This window comes from Poecilia reticulata, linkage group LG2 (assembly GCF_000633615.1).
Source record: "Poecilia reticulata strain Guanapo linkage group LG2, Guppy_female_1.0+MT, whole genome shotgun sequence".
Classification (NCBI taxonomy): domain Eukaryota; kingdom Metazoa; phylum Chordata; class Actinopteri; order Cyprinodontiformes; family Poeciliidae; genus Poecilia; species Poecilia reticulata.
Window position 1 is genome coordinate 32,221,999 of NC_024332.1, and position 13,799 is coordinate 32,235,797.

Consider the following 13,799-nt stretch of genomic DNA (forward strand, 5'->3'; position numbering starts at 1 on the left):
AAGGTTTGGCCTCAAAATACATCCACATATGTGTCTCAGGTTAACTCAATTGTACTGCATCACATGACCTATCAGAAGTTTTTAAATCGTGACATCATCATTGGGGTTTTCCTTCATTGTTCAAAGAGATTCTTATCATTCTTTATGTAAACTTCTGATTTTTAAATCTCTTATATTCTTTGTTTATATTCTCATTATTACTGACATTTAACTATATATATATATATATATATATATATATATATATATATATATTGAAGATATTATAATCTTCAATGACCTAAAACAAGCTAAATTTGTTCTGATTTAACTGAAGACAATAAGAAAAAAAAAGTGCATGTTTCTTTTTTGTTTTTATTTGTGCATGTTTAATTTGTTTCAACTCGGGCTTTCAAAAATTATTAGACACAAATGACGAACACAATGGATGAATTGACCTAATAAAATACAATCAGCTTTGATGCCGTAAGGTGACGACGTGTGAGAGAAAAAAGGGGACTTGATGAATACTTTTCCAAGATTCTGAACTTCATCGAGATAGATAAGTAAACTTCAGAGAGCCGGCTTTTCTGGTTTTGCCGCGCCTGATGCGTGAACGCCTTGCCCTCGGTGAGGAATCAAGCGCTTCCTAATCCCGGAGCTTCACTCCGGGTTTAGGAAGCGCTCCTGGAAAGTTGTGCTCCGGACTCCAGAGAGAAGTCTACCTCGGTGTGAGTGTGTGTGTGTGTGTGTGAGTGAATGCGTGCGTATGTCTGTATGTCTACTTCCAGGAATTCACAGGGAAGAATAGGAAGCTCCGGTACCCAGCTTTATGTTATTGAATTATAATTCAGAGTTGGCGGCTGCACCGCGAGTGAGAGTATGCTGACCAGGCTGCGTGTCCGAGGAGAAACTGCAAAACGCGACTTCTGAGGGGACATTACGCGAAAGCTCGAGCGGCAACTTCATCTCCATCATGGTCAGTAGGCGATTTAAAACTCGCGTCAAATATTCAAAATAAGCTCTTTTTTTAGAGATGAAACAACTGTTTATTAAAGAATTATAGTTACTAAGCATTAGATAAAAATAACATTTAAAAGCTCAGTGAATACTGCAACGTCAGCGTGTCTACATTATTTGGCTGCTTTCCCCCCTCCTCMCCTCCCCCCTTTTCTTTCACAGGGCTTCAGCAACAGGCTGATTTTGGGAGTGATAGGGGCGGCTGTCGTCATCACGTTAATAACAATCCCAGCGGTTTATTACAGCAGCAGTAAGTTCTGATTATGAGCTATTGGCTTCCTTTCTTGGTCTGTCTGTCTCTGTGCTGCATTAAGACTGAGTCCCACTACCCGGGGTTGCATAACCTTCCCCTTTAGTCTATAGGCACTTAGCTCAGAGGTTAGATATTCTCCTGAGAGAGAGAAATGGAGCACTCCTCTCAGCTGATACACAGTTGCCTGGGCTGGCCCAAGGTGGTATGGGGGCTTTTGCAGAATTTGTTGTGGGGCCCTATGCAACAACAACATTATACTTTTAGCTTTTACATAGTAAGCTTGCCAGTTTCTATAAATCTTACATTTAAATTTTAAACGAATTAAAATATTTTAATTTATAAATGCTCAAATCATCAAATCAAATGTAATAGATTTCCTATTCTTAATAAGCAAATGTCATTTATTCTAGATCTATGATCTGTGTTGCAATTCAAGCATTAATGTGAGATCCTAGATAGTTTTGGGGCCCAGAGCAGTGGCGTAAGGCGTTTTCTCCACTAGACCGCCTCTAACCTGGACGGTGCCGGTCCGCCAGATTCATTCATTTTTCCATTAGCAGATCCAGCACCGCTCTGTCTGGCTCTTGTCAGTTTTTCGTGCTTACTTCATGTGTAGTATCAGCTGCACCAAGCCTGGTACAGCACCAAAGCAATTTGATTGACAGCTGACTGCATTTGTTGATTGACTCGTGACTTACGTCACTGAAAACTGAAAACAACATTTAAGCTTAGCTGTGGACCACAGGGGCTGCACAGTGGCACAGTTGGTAGAGCTGTTGCCTTGCAGGAAGAAGGTTCTGGGTTCAATTCCCGGCCCCGGTCTTTCTGCAATGGAATTAGCATGTTCTCCCTGTGCATGCGTGGGTTTTCTCCGGGTACTCCGGTTTCCTCCCACAGTCCAAAAACATGACTGTCAGGTTAATTGGCCTCTCCAAATTGCCCCCAGGTGTGAGTGTGTGTGCATGGTTGTGTGTCTCTGTGTTGCCCTGCGGCAGACTGGCGATCTGTCCAGGGTGTAACCCGCCTCTCGCCCGGAACGTTAGCTGGAGATAAGCACCAGCAACCCTCCCGACYCCACCAAGGGACAAGGGTGTAAGAAAATGGATGGATGGATGGATGTGGACCACAGACATGCCTTCTGCTGTCAGAGAGCTGTTTAGTAGGGAGGAGCAACCTTGAGGTTCTCCATTGCTAAGTGTTGCTGGAAACGTCAGCAGAGAGTTGACCACAGCTGTTGTGCGATCACATCCCGCCCACAGCGTATACGTTCCATTAGCGTATAATGGAAAAGCTCGCTACCTGGAGTAGAACTGAACAGCACAGTAACTGGTTAGTGCGCCACTTGCCAGTGGAAAAGCGACTTTAGTGTGCTCATCATGCCCTCAGGTGTCTTGGAAGATATCCCTCACCTCCACTCCTGAAATTTGTATTAGATTAAGTAGACTAATTAAATAAAAACCAAGAAGTCTAGTTAAAACATGTTGAAGTTCAAATTTATTATAAGAATGTAAAACTAAGTGTGAAATTTGTCATCTGCACTATGTCCTTAACATCAACCACTTTTAAAGGAGGATTTAAAGATTGCTGCTCTTCTTTAAAACAGCCCTGATTTTGTTTAAGCGGTCAACAAGACTGTCACTCTGGAAAAGTAAAAGCGACGCCTGTGCTTTTACTTTAGCTATACTTGTCCTGTTGATGGGTAGAAAGACAAAAGTGACAAAATGTATTAAGATGGAGCTTCAGTCCTCTGTTTATCACTGTTGTACCCACAAACCCACACTCAAACTCTCTCCCTGCCAACAGCTGGCTCTGCACAGCAGCAAGAAATATGGTCCAGAAAAAAAAACCATGTGTAATCAGTTTTTAATAATAAGAGAGTGATTTATCGGTTTATATAATTACATTTAAATCAGTAGGAGAGGGGTGCATTTTATCAATAACGAGCCTCCACAGTGACTGTATGTGTGTGTAATACCTTGAATCGAATCCACACACACACACACCTCTCCACACGCAACTCTTACATTTGAGGGGAAAATTGCAAGGCTGTTTGATTCTAAAAAGAATGGGTTAAACTAGGATAGAGCCTTATGAACTTTAACTAACAAATGATTAAGGAGGCCCAACAAAGAGATTTTTTGTGCTTTTAGAATTTAAGTGGCTCCAATAGCATAAGCAGCAGGTTTTGGCTTAAATGAACATGTCTTTGTGCATCTGTCTAGGATCCGGAGCCACCAAAAGGCCATTCACTCTTCAGGATTACTTTAATGACACCATCAGAAAGAAATCCTACAGTTTGTACTGGATGTCGGGTAATTCAGTTCATTGAATCATCTATCCTGTTGTGCTGGTCGTCTAAATCCATAAAACTTTTTTTCTTTCCTTTTTTTGTTGCTGCAGATAAAGAGTATTTGCATAAAGAAAGAGACGGAAATGTTTACCTTCACAATGCTGAAACAAAGGACAAGTACCTGTATCTGAGCAATGCGACATTTGTAAAGCAGCTAGTTATTTCAGTATATTAAATGTACAACTTTTTAATCTGAACATAATTATTACTAAAAGATTGTATACTTCTTTTAACTTCAGAAAAAAGTGGATGCCACGGATTATTGGTTGTCAGGTGATCATAAATATATTGCCTTCGAAAGCAATTACACTAAGGTAAGAGCACCCAACAGATGTTTTTGTTGTAAAGTTCCTCTTTAACCTGCCAAGTCATCTGATGTATAATGTGAAACATAATCTGTGCTTAAAATCCTGCAGAACTTTAGACATTCCTATTCTGCCTCATATTCCATCTACGACAAGACCCAGTCGTAAGTAAACCTTGCTATGTCAGTAGTTGTGCACAAAATATGTATGCTGATTTTGATGTGCAAAAAAAAAACATGGTAATAAGGAAAAAAAAAAAAAACATGATGATTTGCAAAAAAAAAACAATCATAATTTTTAGAGTACATTTTTTTACCAGGCAAGTACAACAAAAGGTTCTTTACCAAGGTTAAGAGTAGACAGACTTAGTAATAACTGTCTAAATATTATTAAGCTAAGTCAGAAAAAAAATGCATTAATAACACAATTAAAGCTGCAGAATGTATTTTTAAGATGTCTCTATGTAGTGACAGTATAGGAAGAGAAACACAATCTGTTAAAAATTGAGCTCGTCCGTCTTCTCTTAGTGCTCCCAGTGCTAACTAGAAACAACCAATCAGAGTCAGGAGGCGGGCTTTAGTCCTGTCAGTTACAGTCTCACGCAGAATCCAAAAATATAAAAAAGATTTAATTTAAAATTTGGCAAAATTGTTAATAAATGCATTAAACATAAAATAATTAAATACACGTGCATAACAAGTCATTGTTAACTAAAGTCCAGACTGGATAGATATGGTTTTATTTTCCATTAAAAAATCCACAATGCTTTTCAGGTCTTTTCAGAAAAGCTGTCATGACAGAGATCTAATCAATAGTATGTGTTTATTCATAAAAATATTTTGTCTTTATCATTGGTCAGGTTCGGCACCAAGTTTGTTTTACAAATTACATCCAGAACACAAACCTATTTGGACCTTCTTCTTAGACTTGGAGAGTCAAGTCTAAGAAAACAAAACACTTATAAGTATAGAAATTTAATATGACGTTCAATAACAATCAAATTTACACCATTAGCATTTATGTCACATCTTGTTTTACATTCTAAATACTCCTACTGTAATTTGGAAGTGGAATCTGATGATGCATTCAGATATAGGTGAGGTTTAGATCCTTCAATAAATTACTTGAATTTGCAATTAACTGAAACTTCTGTTCAGAGACCTTTGAATTTAGGTGTATTTTTTAATTTCTCCATTTTTTTTCATCAAGTTGACAGAGATAAATTCTAGATATAACTTTAATCACCTGTCAGATTTGATGCTAAGTTTTCTGAGATTTTGCTTTTGTTTTTTACATTGTGTAATTTGCAGCTCTGTTCTGTCAGGGTCATTTTCAGTTCATTCAAAAACAATTTGCTCTCTAAATGCTTTTGCTATGTCTTTGCAGAACATTTGTAACGCCAGCGAGCCTTCCACGCACGGTGCAGTACTTTAGCTTTGCGCCAGAAGGAAACCAATATGTGAGTCTTTGTTCCCTGGTGTATTGCTTAGTTTGCTGGAATAGAAACATGTGATGCTTTGCAAACATGGCAAAATTTTTCTATTGTTTGTAAAATCATTTACATTTATAGTTTTGACTGAACCTTTTGCTGAAACCTTCAACAAAATAATTGTTACATTCTACCTTGCAGGCGTATGTCTCAAACTTCAATATTTTTTTAAACTCCAACATAACTGCTGAGTCAGTGCAGCTGACACACAATGGGAAAAATAATGAAATCCTCAATGGCATTCCTGACTGGGTATACGAGGGTAAGTAAGCTTCATGGTGGTCTGCACTATAAAAACTATTGGGTTAAAAACAATCTTTTTTTTTTTTTTTGCTATCTTGGTTGTTTGGTTTTTTTTTTTGCTATTTTTTGCTATCTTGGGTTTGAAATGATGCAGTGATTTTACTCAGTTAGTCCAGGTTTGGTTTTAAACCGAAAAATTGTGCAATAGTGACTAATTCCTAAAGTTGAGCCTAAAAATAAAATATGAGCTCATATCATAAATAAGTAATGGCTTTGTAATACGTTATATTTATGTTCAAATATAATCTTGTTTTATTGTATAAAAATATATCTAAGCAAAGAAAATCAACAGTTAACAATCAAATATGGATACCATCATGCCTAATATTTAACACACAAAAATATGTTTCTCTACGTTTTTACTTTGACATATTTTAACTGGGGTTTTTTTTATGACTTTCAGAGGAAATCTTTGCTTCGAACGGGGCAATATGGTGGTCATCAACAGGAAAATTCTTGGCTTTTGCACAGTTTAACGATACAGACGTTCAAAAAGTGGAGTTCTCTTGGTACGGATCAGAGCAATATCCTAAAACAGTGGCTATTCCTTACCCAAAGGTTTGATTATATTACTTTTAAAACGAGTATAGTAATTTCCAAGCACAATGTCTGTCAAATGCTACTGCTATTTTTTTTAGAATGTAGGATTTTAATGCATTATTCTGTTTGTTCTGGTCAATTTCTTTTACCATAGGCTGGATCAAACCTCACCAAGGTGAAGCTGTTTGTCGTTGACACCACAAATCCCACCCTGCATTCCCAGCTCGCTCCTCCTGCTCCCATGGCGGGAAGGTTTGTTTATACAACTTGTAGTCTTACGTTAACACGTAATACTGATTTTAAAGCAGAGATTAATGCGGTGCATTCACAATTTGTCCCATTTGAAAACCTTGTCATTTTCTCTTCCTTTTTACCCAGTGATCACATTTTGTGCTCAGTGACCTGGGCAACAGATGAACGCGTCGCTGTGCAATGGCTCACAAGGAAACAGAATCATGTGGTCGTAGCCATCTACGACTTTGATGGGAGCAGCTGGAGAGAGAAAGAGGTGGATGTCACGACTCAAGCTACCTGTCCTGTCAGAAAATCCTCACTAGTTTTCAATGAGATGATTCCAAGATTTATACTGATGCTGAATTAAAACATTTACTCTTTTCAGAAATTTGAGCAAACAAGCAAGACAGGTTGGATTGGCCATGTGAGTTTCCAAAAAGCAAATTACATTTTTTATTTCAGCCATTTAATGTCTGATTATTAAAAGATGGGTTTTTTCCCCCCTCAGTATATGCCACTGCCTATTTTCTTTGCTAAGGATAAACTCAGTTTCTACAAAGTAATGAGTGACACACAAGGCTACAAACATATTCATTACATAAAAAATGTAAGTGTTATTTTTTTTATAGCAATTTACAGCTAATTCAATTCCTTCCTGCCTTTCTTTGATTGTGTTGTTTTATTTTTATTTTGAATAAGGGCAAAGCCACGCCAATTACGTCTGGGAAATGGGAAGTTATTTACATATCAAAATTAACCAAGGATGCCATGTGAGTGAAATCACTGCACCTTAAATGCTAAATCATACATCCATCAGCAAAAATGTAAAAAAAAAAAAAGGACTGATGTTAAATTGTTTCCTACAGATATTTTGTAAGTAATCAGCACGAAAGGAACCCTGTCAAGAGAAATCTTTACAAGTAAGCAGTTTTAAGAATATCTTGTCACTGAAGAACAACATTGTAATCTTAGGGTGGCAGAAAAGTTGCATCATTTTTACATGAAATTATGTACGCAAAAGTTATTTATAAACCTTCTGGTGAAACGTATTGCTATGTCATCTTACGATCTCTTCCGATCATTCTGAATCCTATACAAAATCAAAATACAATGAAGTTTGTAGTTATAATGTGACAAAATGTGAGAAAGTTCAAAGGGTGTTATACTTTTACAGACAGTGGGGATGAATTTTTTATATCACAATATTTATCCTTTGCTTTTTGCCAGACCAACTTAAATAGATAACAATTAATTTCAGTCATTTTTACACATATTTGCCAGTATGGAAGACTCTATTTGTTAAACTGAAAAAGACAGACTATTGGACGAGCTAATTAGACTCTTGTAAAATATTATTTACATAACTTAAATGAGATTTTCTTCTTTTTTTTCAAATCAGGATTATGCTTGGAAGCAGTCCCTCCACCCCCATGTGCCTCACCTGTGGCTTGCATGAAGACAGGTGTCAGTACAACTCAGCTTACTTAAGCTTTGACGCCTCCTTCTACCGAATGGACTGCTATGGTCAGTTAGCTTTATATGTGTTCGCAAGCAATAACTCAGCCATGCAGGAAACATCTGTGAACAATAATCAAAGTTTAGACATCACAAAGACGGCTAATATTGGTGTAAAATGTCTTTACGAATTTATGTCTGTTGTTTGGACTAGGACCTGGATTGCCCCTTTACACACTTATGGACAACAGGGGCTCAGGTGCAGGAACAGGTATTTCTTTTTATGGTTTGCTGATTTGTTTTATTTTATTTTTTTTACTCTTGTATGTTTTTAGTTTCTGTAAAAAAATTATTAAAACAATAGAGAATGTTTGATCTGTTTGTTAACTTTGAGTGCACCAAAACAATGTTCAACTTATTTATTATTATATATTATTTTTTAAGTTTATGTGTTTATTTTTATTTCAGAGCTATCAATTTTGGAAGACAATAAGGAGCTGGAAAATCTTCTGACTGAATTTCAAATGCCAACAATGAAATATGGCACCGTAAAGATTGCAGGATTTGGTGAGGCATGCATGTTCATAACTACAGTCATAAACTCTCATTTAAAACTCTCCATCTAGGTTTTCTTTCTGGTTTAAAACATCACTTCAAACTGGATATGTAATTAACTATTTTTGCGTAATTACCTTATCGTATTTTAAAAAGATCCAAAATAAATATACAAATATTTATCAAGCTTCCTTCCTTGCTAACATCAGTCCCTCCCTGTTTTCCAAACCTTTTTTTTTTTTTAATAAACAGATATGTGGTATCAAATGATGTTGCCACCAGATTTCCAGAAGTCCAAAAAATATCCTCTCCTTATTGATGTGTAAGTAAACAACATCTCAGTGTGCCACAACTTCCCATCTTGGAGGGAATCACGGTGACTGTTCCTTGCAGATACGCTGGCCCCTGCAGTCAGAGTGTAAGCTATCAGAACAAGCTGAACTGGGGAACGTACCTCTCCAGTTCGCTCGGAATCATCGTCGCCAGTGTTGACGGAAGGGGAAGCGGTTATCAGGGTGATGAAATACTGCACGCCATCTACAGGCAACTCGGGACCTTTGAAGTGGAAGATCAAATGTCAGCAGTGAGGTGAAGAAAATGAACTTCACAAGAATTGTTTTATTTTTTTTTTCTCTGCTATAACGTGATTTCTATCTTACAGGAAATTCATTGACATGGGTTTTATTGACAAAGACAGAATTGCAATATGGGGCTGGGTAAGTGGCCTGTATTTTGATGATTGATTTTCTTTGTCTTATAAATCAATAAATATTTTTTATTTATGAGTGTAAATCTTCATCTTCAGTCATATGGCGGCTATGTCGCCTCAATGGCTTTGGGTTCTGGCACTGGACTCTTCAAGTGTGGGATTGCCGTGGCCCCAGTAGCCAAGTGGGACTATTATGGTAAGTGACATGTTTTTCCTTGTTTAGCACCAGCTTTGTCTGGTCAAACTGGAGAAGCATCAGTTTCTTCCTCAAAGTTTTTTTTCTTACATCTCCTCTTTCCTTTATTGTATCCTCCTCACTACCTTTCTTCCTTCACGTCTTTCCTCCCTTCCTGTAGCATAAATGTATGCCATAAAGTCAGAGTAAACTTTACTATTTAATATTTTTAACCCTTGTGTTTACACACCTGTATCACTTGCATCATTTGCCTCAGTCCTCGCACTCACAAGGGTTAAAATAAACATGAATAGCTGATGGTGCTAAAGAATTCAAGAATAAGCTGTTTGAACACTGTAATTAATATTTATGTAATGGTCTGAGCAAAAATTATATTCAGTTTTTTTTTGGTTTTTTTTTTTTTTTTTTTTTGCAGATGCAGTTTACACTGAGCGCTACATGGGCAAACCATCAGAGAATTCAGACTCTTACAAAGTAAGCAACAGACATTCTAGTCCAAATAATATTAATAGTAGTACTATTATTTTTTTATTAATATTACTTGAAAGCCTGATCTGTTTTCTTTCTTTGCAAATTTCTTTTCAAATTACTTACCTGCTTTGAAAAAGTATGGGAAGGCCATGATTTATCTTTAGTATGTTTTATGTTTTCAAAATTGCTAGCTATGGCTCTGAAATTACACCTGCCCATTAGAATCCACTGTTCTGATTTGAGACACAAGTTGCATTACATTATTCTCTGTGGATTTTCTCTTTTCTGTTTCATAGAACTCCACAGTCACATCAAGAGCAAAGAACTTTAAAAAGGTTTCCTATCTCCTTATTCACGGCACAGCAGACGGTACGCTCTGCAATTTCTCTTTACTAATCGCTGTTTTTGAACATGTGCTAACCTTTTTTTTTTTTTTTTTCCCCCATTGCTTAGTAACAGAATAAAGTCACGCACAAATGGTTTCTATTTGCTTCAAATAAGATTTCAGCTCTGACATTCAGTCACGTTGTGATTTGCTGTTCTTCCTTTAGACAATGTCCATTTCCAGCAGGCTGCGCAGATCTCCAAAGCTCTGGTGGAAGAACTTGTGGATTTTGAGGCAATGGTAAATATTGGCTGAGGGAACTGGACTAATATTGGTCTTGAATGTGCTTTTGTTTAAAGAGAGTTTCAAATGGAAAAAGACCACCATTAGTTATTGCATGAAAATATAAGATAGCATTGATCATATCTTTAATTTTGTTATCTCTGGAGTAATTTTGTTTTGGTTTTAATTTCAGTGGTACACTGACAAGGATCACTCTCTCAGGGGACAAGCCCTTCATCATACATACACCCTCATGAGTCACTTTCTGCAGAAATGCCTCCTCAGTCCTGAATAGATGTGGAAAAAAAAGAGTCTTCAGCATTTATAAAGGAACATTTTAAACAATTTCCTTGTTTTACTTTTAATGATATGTTGAACAGTCAGGTAAATTTCACATGTTTCATTGCTCACAAATTTGAGCCTTTTTGTTATTTTTAAGATATGTGACTTTTTAGACAAGGCCATTGCATGCATTTTGAAGTTTTGTCTTTTTTATGTGAATGTGATAACTTACAGTCAATGTGTCACGCTGCACTGTGGAGTGGTGTCTTTACACTTGTAATATTGCATTGATGAAGATATACAATAAACATTGTTTTAAGATATAAACGGCTGGTCATTTGCAGTTCCGAGCGGTTATTGAAAGTTCCCCTGGAGAAATTGTCTGTAGGTCTTGAGTGTGGCTACAGATGTTGAGGATCTAAAATTAAGAAATATCAAAGCAAAGATCAGAGGTATTTAAACTTAAGATTTTCTTTTAGATTACATTTGTTTTGGTAATAACTGTATTAGCTAAATATATATATTTTTTTCAACAATTTTAATTATTTAGTTTATTTTCTTGTCTTTTGGGTAAATAAGCTGGACAGTTTTCTGTCAAAGTTAATAATTATAATTTGTAGAAATGTTTATGTTGGAGTATACTATTTTTGATTCAGACTTAACGATGTTTTTTGACCATCCAGCTATCATGCTTTGTTGTTTTTTTTTAACCAAGATTACATTCAGTGCAGTGAGCCAGAAGCTGACTAATGGCTTGAGAGTAGTTGAGGATGTGCTAAGGTTTTTGTGACGGAGGGAGTCACCTGAGAGAATGCTCCTCATCTCTGCTATATAAGGCCGAGCAGACGGGGAGGAGACCACGAAGAAGCTCCACGAGCAGGAGAGAAGAACGATAGCAATCAGCGCCAAGCAAGATCCCTCTCTTAAACAATCTGCACAAAAGAACACAGGTAAGAATTTTTTCACAATCCATTCTGAAAACTCAATCACCTCATTTAGATAAAAATAAAAAACACTATTTGTCTCTATTTTTGCTCATTTTCAGGCAGCTTAAACAATGAAAAGTGCTCAGTCTCTTGCTGGACTTATGCTCCTTATCATCATCCAAAGCAGTTGGCAGGTGCCTGACCAGGACACAGACCGAACACCGCTGTAAGATCGTGTTTCAGTGTTCACGCTTATCAGTTTGATTTATGCCGGTGTTTAGAAGAAAGAATAACACAAGTCTAATCTTAATATTCTTCTACTTTCTATTATTACTATAACTTATTTATATTATAAATCTTATTATTATTTAGTTGAATAAAAGGACAAAAAGGTGTGTATGTTTACTTGTTAGTCCATGATTTAAGTAAAATTCAGTTTGTTTTTCTGTTTCCTTAAAGTACTTTTGAAGTTGAAATGCAAAAGTGTAAACTTTGCGATATATTTGACAGGTGTATGTATGAATAATAATAATAAAAGTAATATGTTGGAAGAACATGTCGTTAGCTTTCAAATGATTAGTAAGCCCTGGCAGATTTAGACTGGAATCTGATATTAAATCTACGAAGGGAGGTAAAGATTATTGTGATGGCAAGGATGCCTTTCAAATTCAAAGTTTGGGGCTCATCACCAATGACATTTTTTCAAAAATACCCATGTAAAGTTGGAAGAAGTTCAGCAACCATATTTCCACAGATTTTTAAGAAAGATATATATAATTTGACATTGCATTATTTTAATAATGTCTTCTTTTGAAATGAGGCTCATTTTACAAAAGTCTTTTAAAAAATGTGCAAAATGCCACTGACATGTCTTAGCAGAAACAGATTTTGTGGTTGAATAAATGTGATACGTCCAGATATACCAGGGGGTATGAATGAATTAGGCCTGACTTTATTTTCTTGTTGATGATAATATTGCACCTAAAATGTCTCCGTGATGTAGCGGAATAATCCGTCCAGCAGACTCTTTCCATGACCTTCTTGTACATAGCTTAAATCTAAGTGCGTGAGTCCTTTGACTAGGCTCTTTCTGTCATGTTTTCCTTTTAGATTGTTGAGTGAAAACTCAATTTTAAGTGATCCCAGTGAGTTCCCAAACATGAAGAGGCACTCAGAGGGAACATTTTCCAATGACTACAGCAAATACCTGGAAACAAGAAGAGCCCAAGACTTTGTCCAGTGGCTGAAGAATTCAAAAAGGAACGGGTGAGTGCATTTTTAAATGTTACAATGAAGCATTCGAAACATATTGTTGGTAAAGTAACATTTCCTAATGTTAAAAAAAAAAGACATGAATCCAGACTGGACATGGCAAATCTTCTTTCTTCTACAGGAGTTTATTCAGACGCCATGCAGACGGCACCTACACCAGCGACGTGAGCTCTTACCTGCAGGACCAGGCAGCCAAAGAGTTTGTCTCCTGGTTGAAGACCGGCCGAGGCAGAAGAGACTAAACTCCTCAAGCGGTTGTCGTTCTTGTGAAACGATGCAGCTGTTTTCCACTGATTCTGTGCAATTACATGTGTCACGACCTGTACTACACTTTCTTCTGGTAACACAATTAAATGTGTCTTCACAAGAAGCCTTAGTGGCCTTCAGTGGTTGAAGGAGATACTTTTAGAAATATCGGGGGGGGGGGAAACAAACAAAAAAAAAACATGTAAATGACAAATGTGGTTGGAAATTTTATGGAGAATTAGCTGATTATATATTTGATCATTTTTCTTATTCACTTGAATTTTTAGAATTTAAATTATGTTGTTGGTCCAAACTTCACATCTAGCATTAAACTACACTTTCTTGCAGTTTTCAATAAAGAAATGTGTACAATTCTTAAGTTCCCTTTTTATCATGTCATATCCAAAGGAGAATTAATGATTTTTTTGGGTGTTTAAAAAAAAAACCTAACAACATGTAATTCAAGTCTCTTCTAAGAACTATTTTCACTTGAGCTGATATTATCTTACATGTCAGGGTTAATTCATTACTTTGAGATCTCACGTCCCAGCGTGCAGAACGTGTTTCCTGTTGTGTTCTCTCGATCCTCCTCGCGAATGAAGGCAGA

General features: G+C 36.6%; 2 protein-coding genes across 3 annotated transcripts; both read left to right on the forward strand.

Annotated features, from left to right (window-relative positions):
- The first annotated feature begins 590 nt into the window (after positions 1-590).
- Positions 591-11,071, forward strand: fap (fibroblast activation protein, alpha). Of its 2 annotated transcripts, XM_008404021.2 has the most exons (27): positions 591-714; positions 834-958; positions 1,162-1,246; positions 3,475-3,564; positions 3,653-3,747; positions 3,842-3,916; positions 4,019-4,071; positions 5,294-5,366; positions 5,538-5,658; positions 6,103-6,257; positions 6,394-6,491; positions 6,618-6,747; positions 6,859-6,897; positions 6,982-7,080; positions 7,173-7,243; positions 7,340-7,393; positions 7,873-7,997; positions 8,143-8,199; positions 8,397-8,495; positions 8,736-8,805; positions 8,877-9,071; positions 9,145-9,199; positions 9,289-9,388; positions 9,804-9,862; positions 10,156-10,228; positions 10,411-10,484; positions 10,660-11,071. In XM_008404021.2, exons 2-27 carry the CDS (start codon positions 956-958, stop codon positions 10,759-10,761), a joined length of 2,250 nt encoding a protein of 749 aa, XP_008402243.1. In that variant the 5' UTR covers positions 591-714; positions 834-955; the 3' UTR covers positions 10,762-11,071. The 2 variants fall into 2 exon arrangements, with proteins under 2 accessions (XP_008402243.1, XP_008402242.1); XM_008404020.2 differs by lacking the exon at positions 591-714 and having other exon boundaries at positions 722-958.
- A 352-nt stretch (positions 11,072-11,423) lies between these two features.
- gcgb (glucagon b) lies at positions 11,424-13,566 on the forward strand. The gene is made up of 4 exons (XM_008404019.2): positions 11,424-11,698; positions 11,794-11,900; positions 12,785-12,940; positions 13,068-13,566. Exons 2-4 carry the CDS (start codon positions 11,806-11,808, stop codon positions 13,186-13,188), a joined length of 372 nt encoding a protein of 123 aa, XP_008402241.2. The 5' UTR covers positions 11,424-11,698; positions 11,794-11,805; the 3' UTR covers positions 13,189-13,566.
- The last annotated feature ends 233 nt before the right edge of the window (positions 13,567-13,799 follow it).

Coding starts and splice junctions, on each gene's coding strand:
- fap (XM_008404021.2), top strand. Junction 6,258..6,393: donor TGGCTATTCCTTACCCAAAG/GTTTGATTATAT, acceptor CTTTTACCATAG/GCTGGATCAAACCTCACCAA. Junction 9,389..9,803: donor AGCCAAGTGGGACTATTATG/GTAAGTGACATG, acceptor TTTTTTTTGCAG/ATGCAGTTTACACTGAGCGC.
- gcgb (XM_008404019.2), top strand. CDS start 11,806: ATGAAAAGTGCTCAGTCTCTTGCTGGACTTATGCTCCTTATCATCATC. Junction 11,901..12,784: donor GACACAGACCGAACACCGCT/GTAAGATCGTGT, acceptor TTTTCCTTTTAG/ATTGTTGAGTGAAAACTCAA. Junction 12,941..13,067: donor AAGAATTCAAAAAGGAACGG/GTGAGTGCATTT, acceptor TTTCTTCTACAG/GAGTTTATTCAGACGCCATG.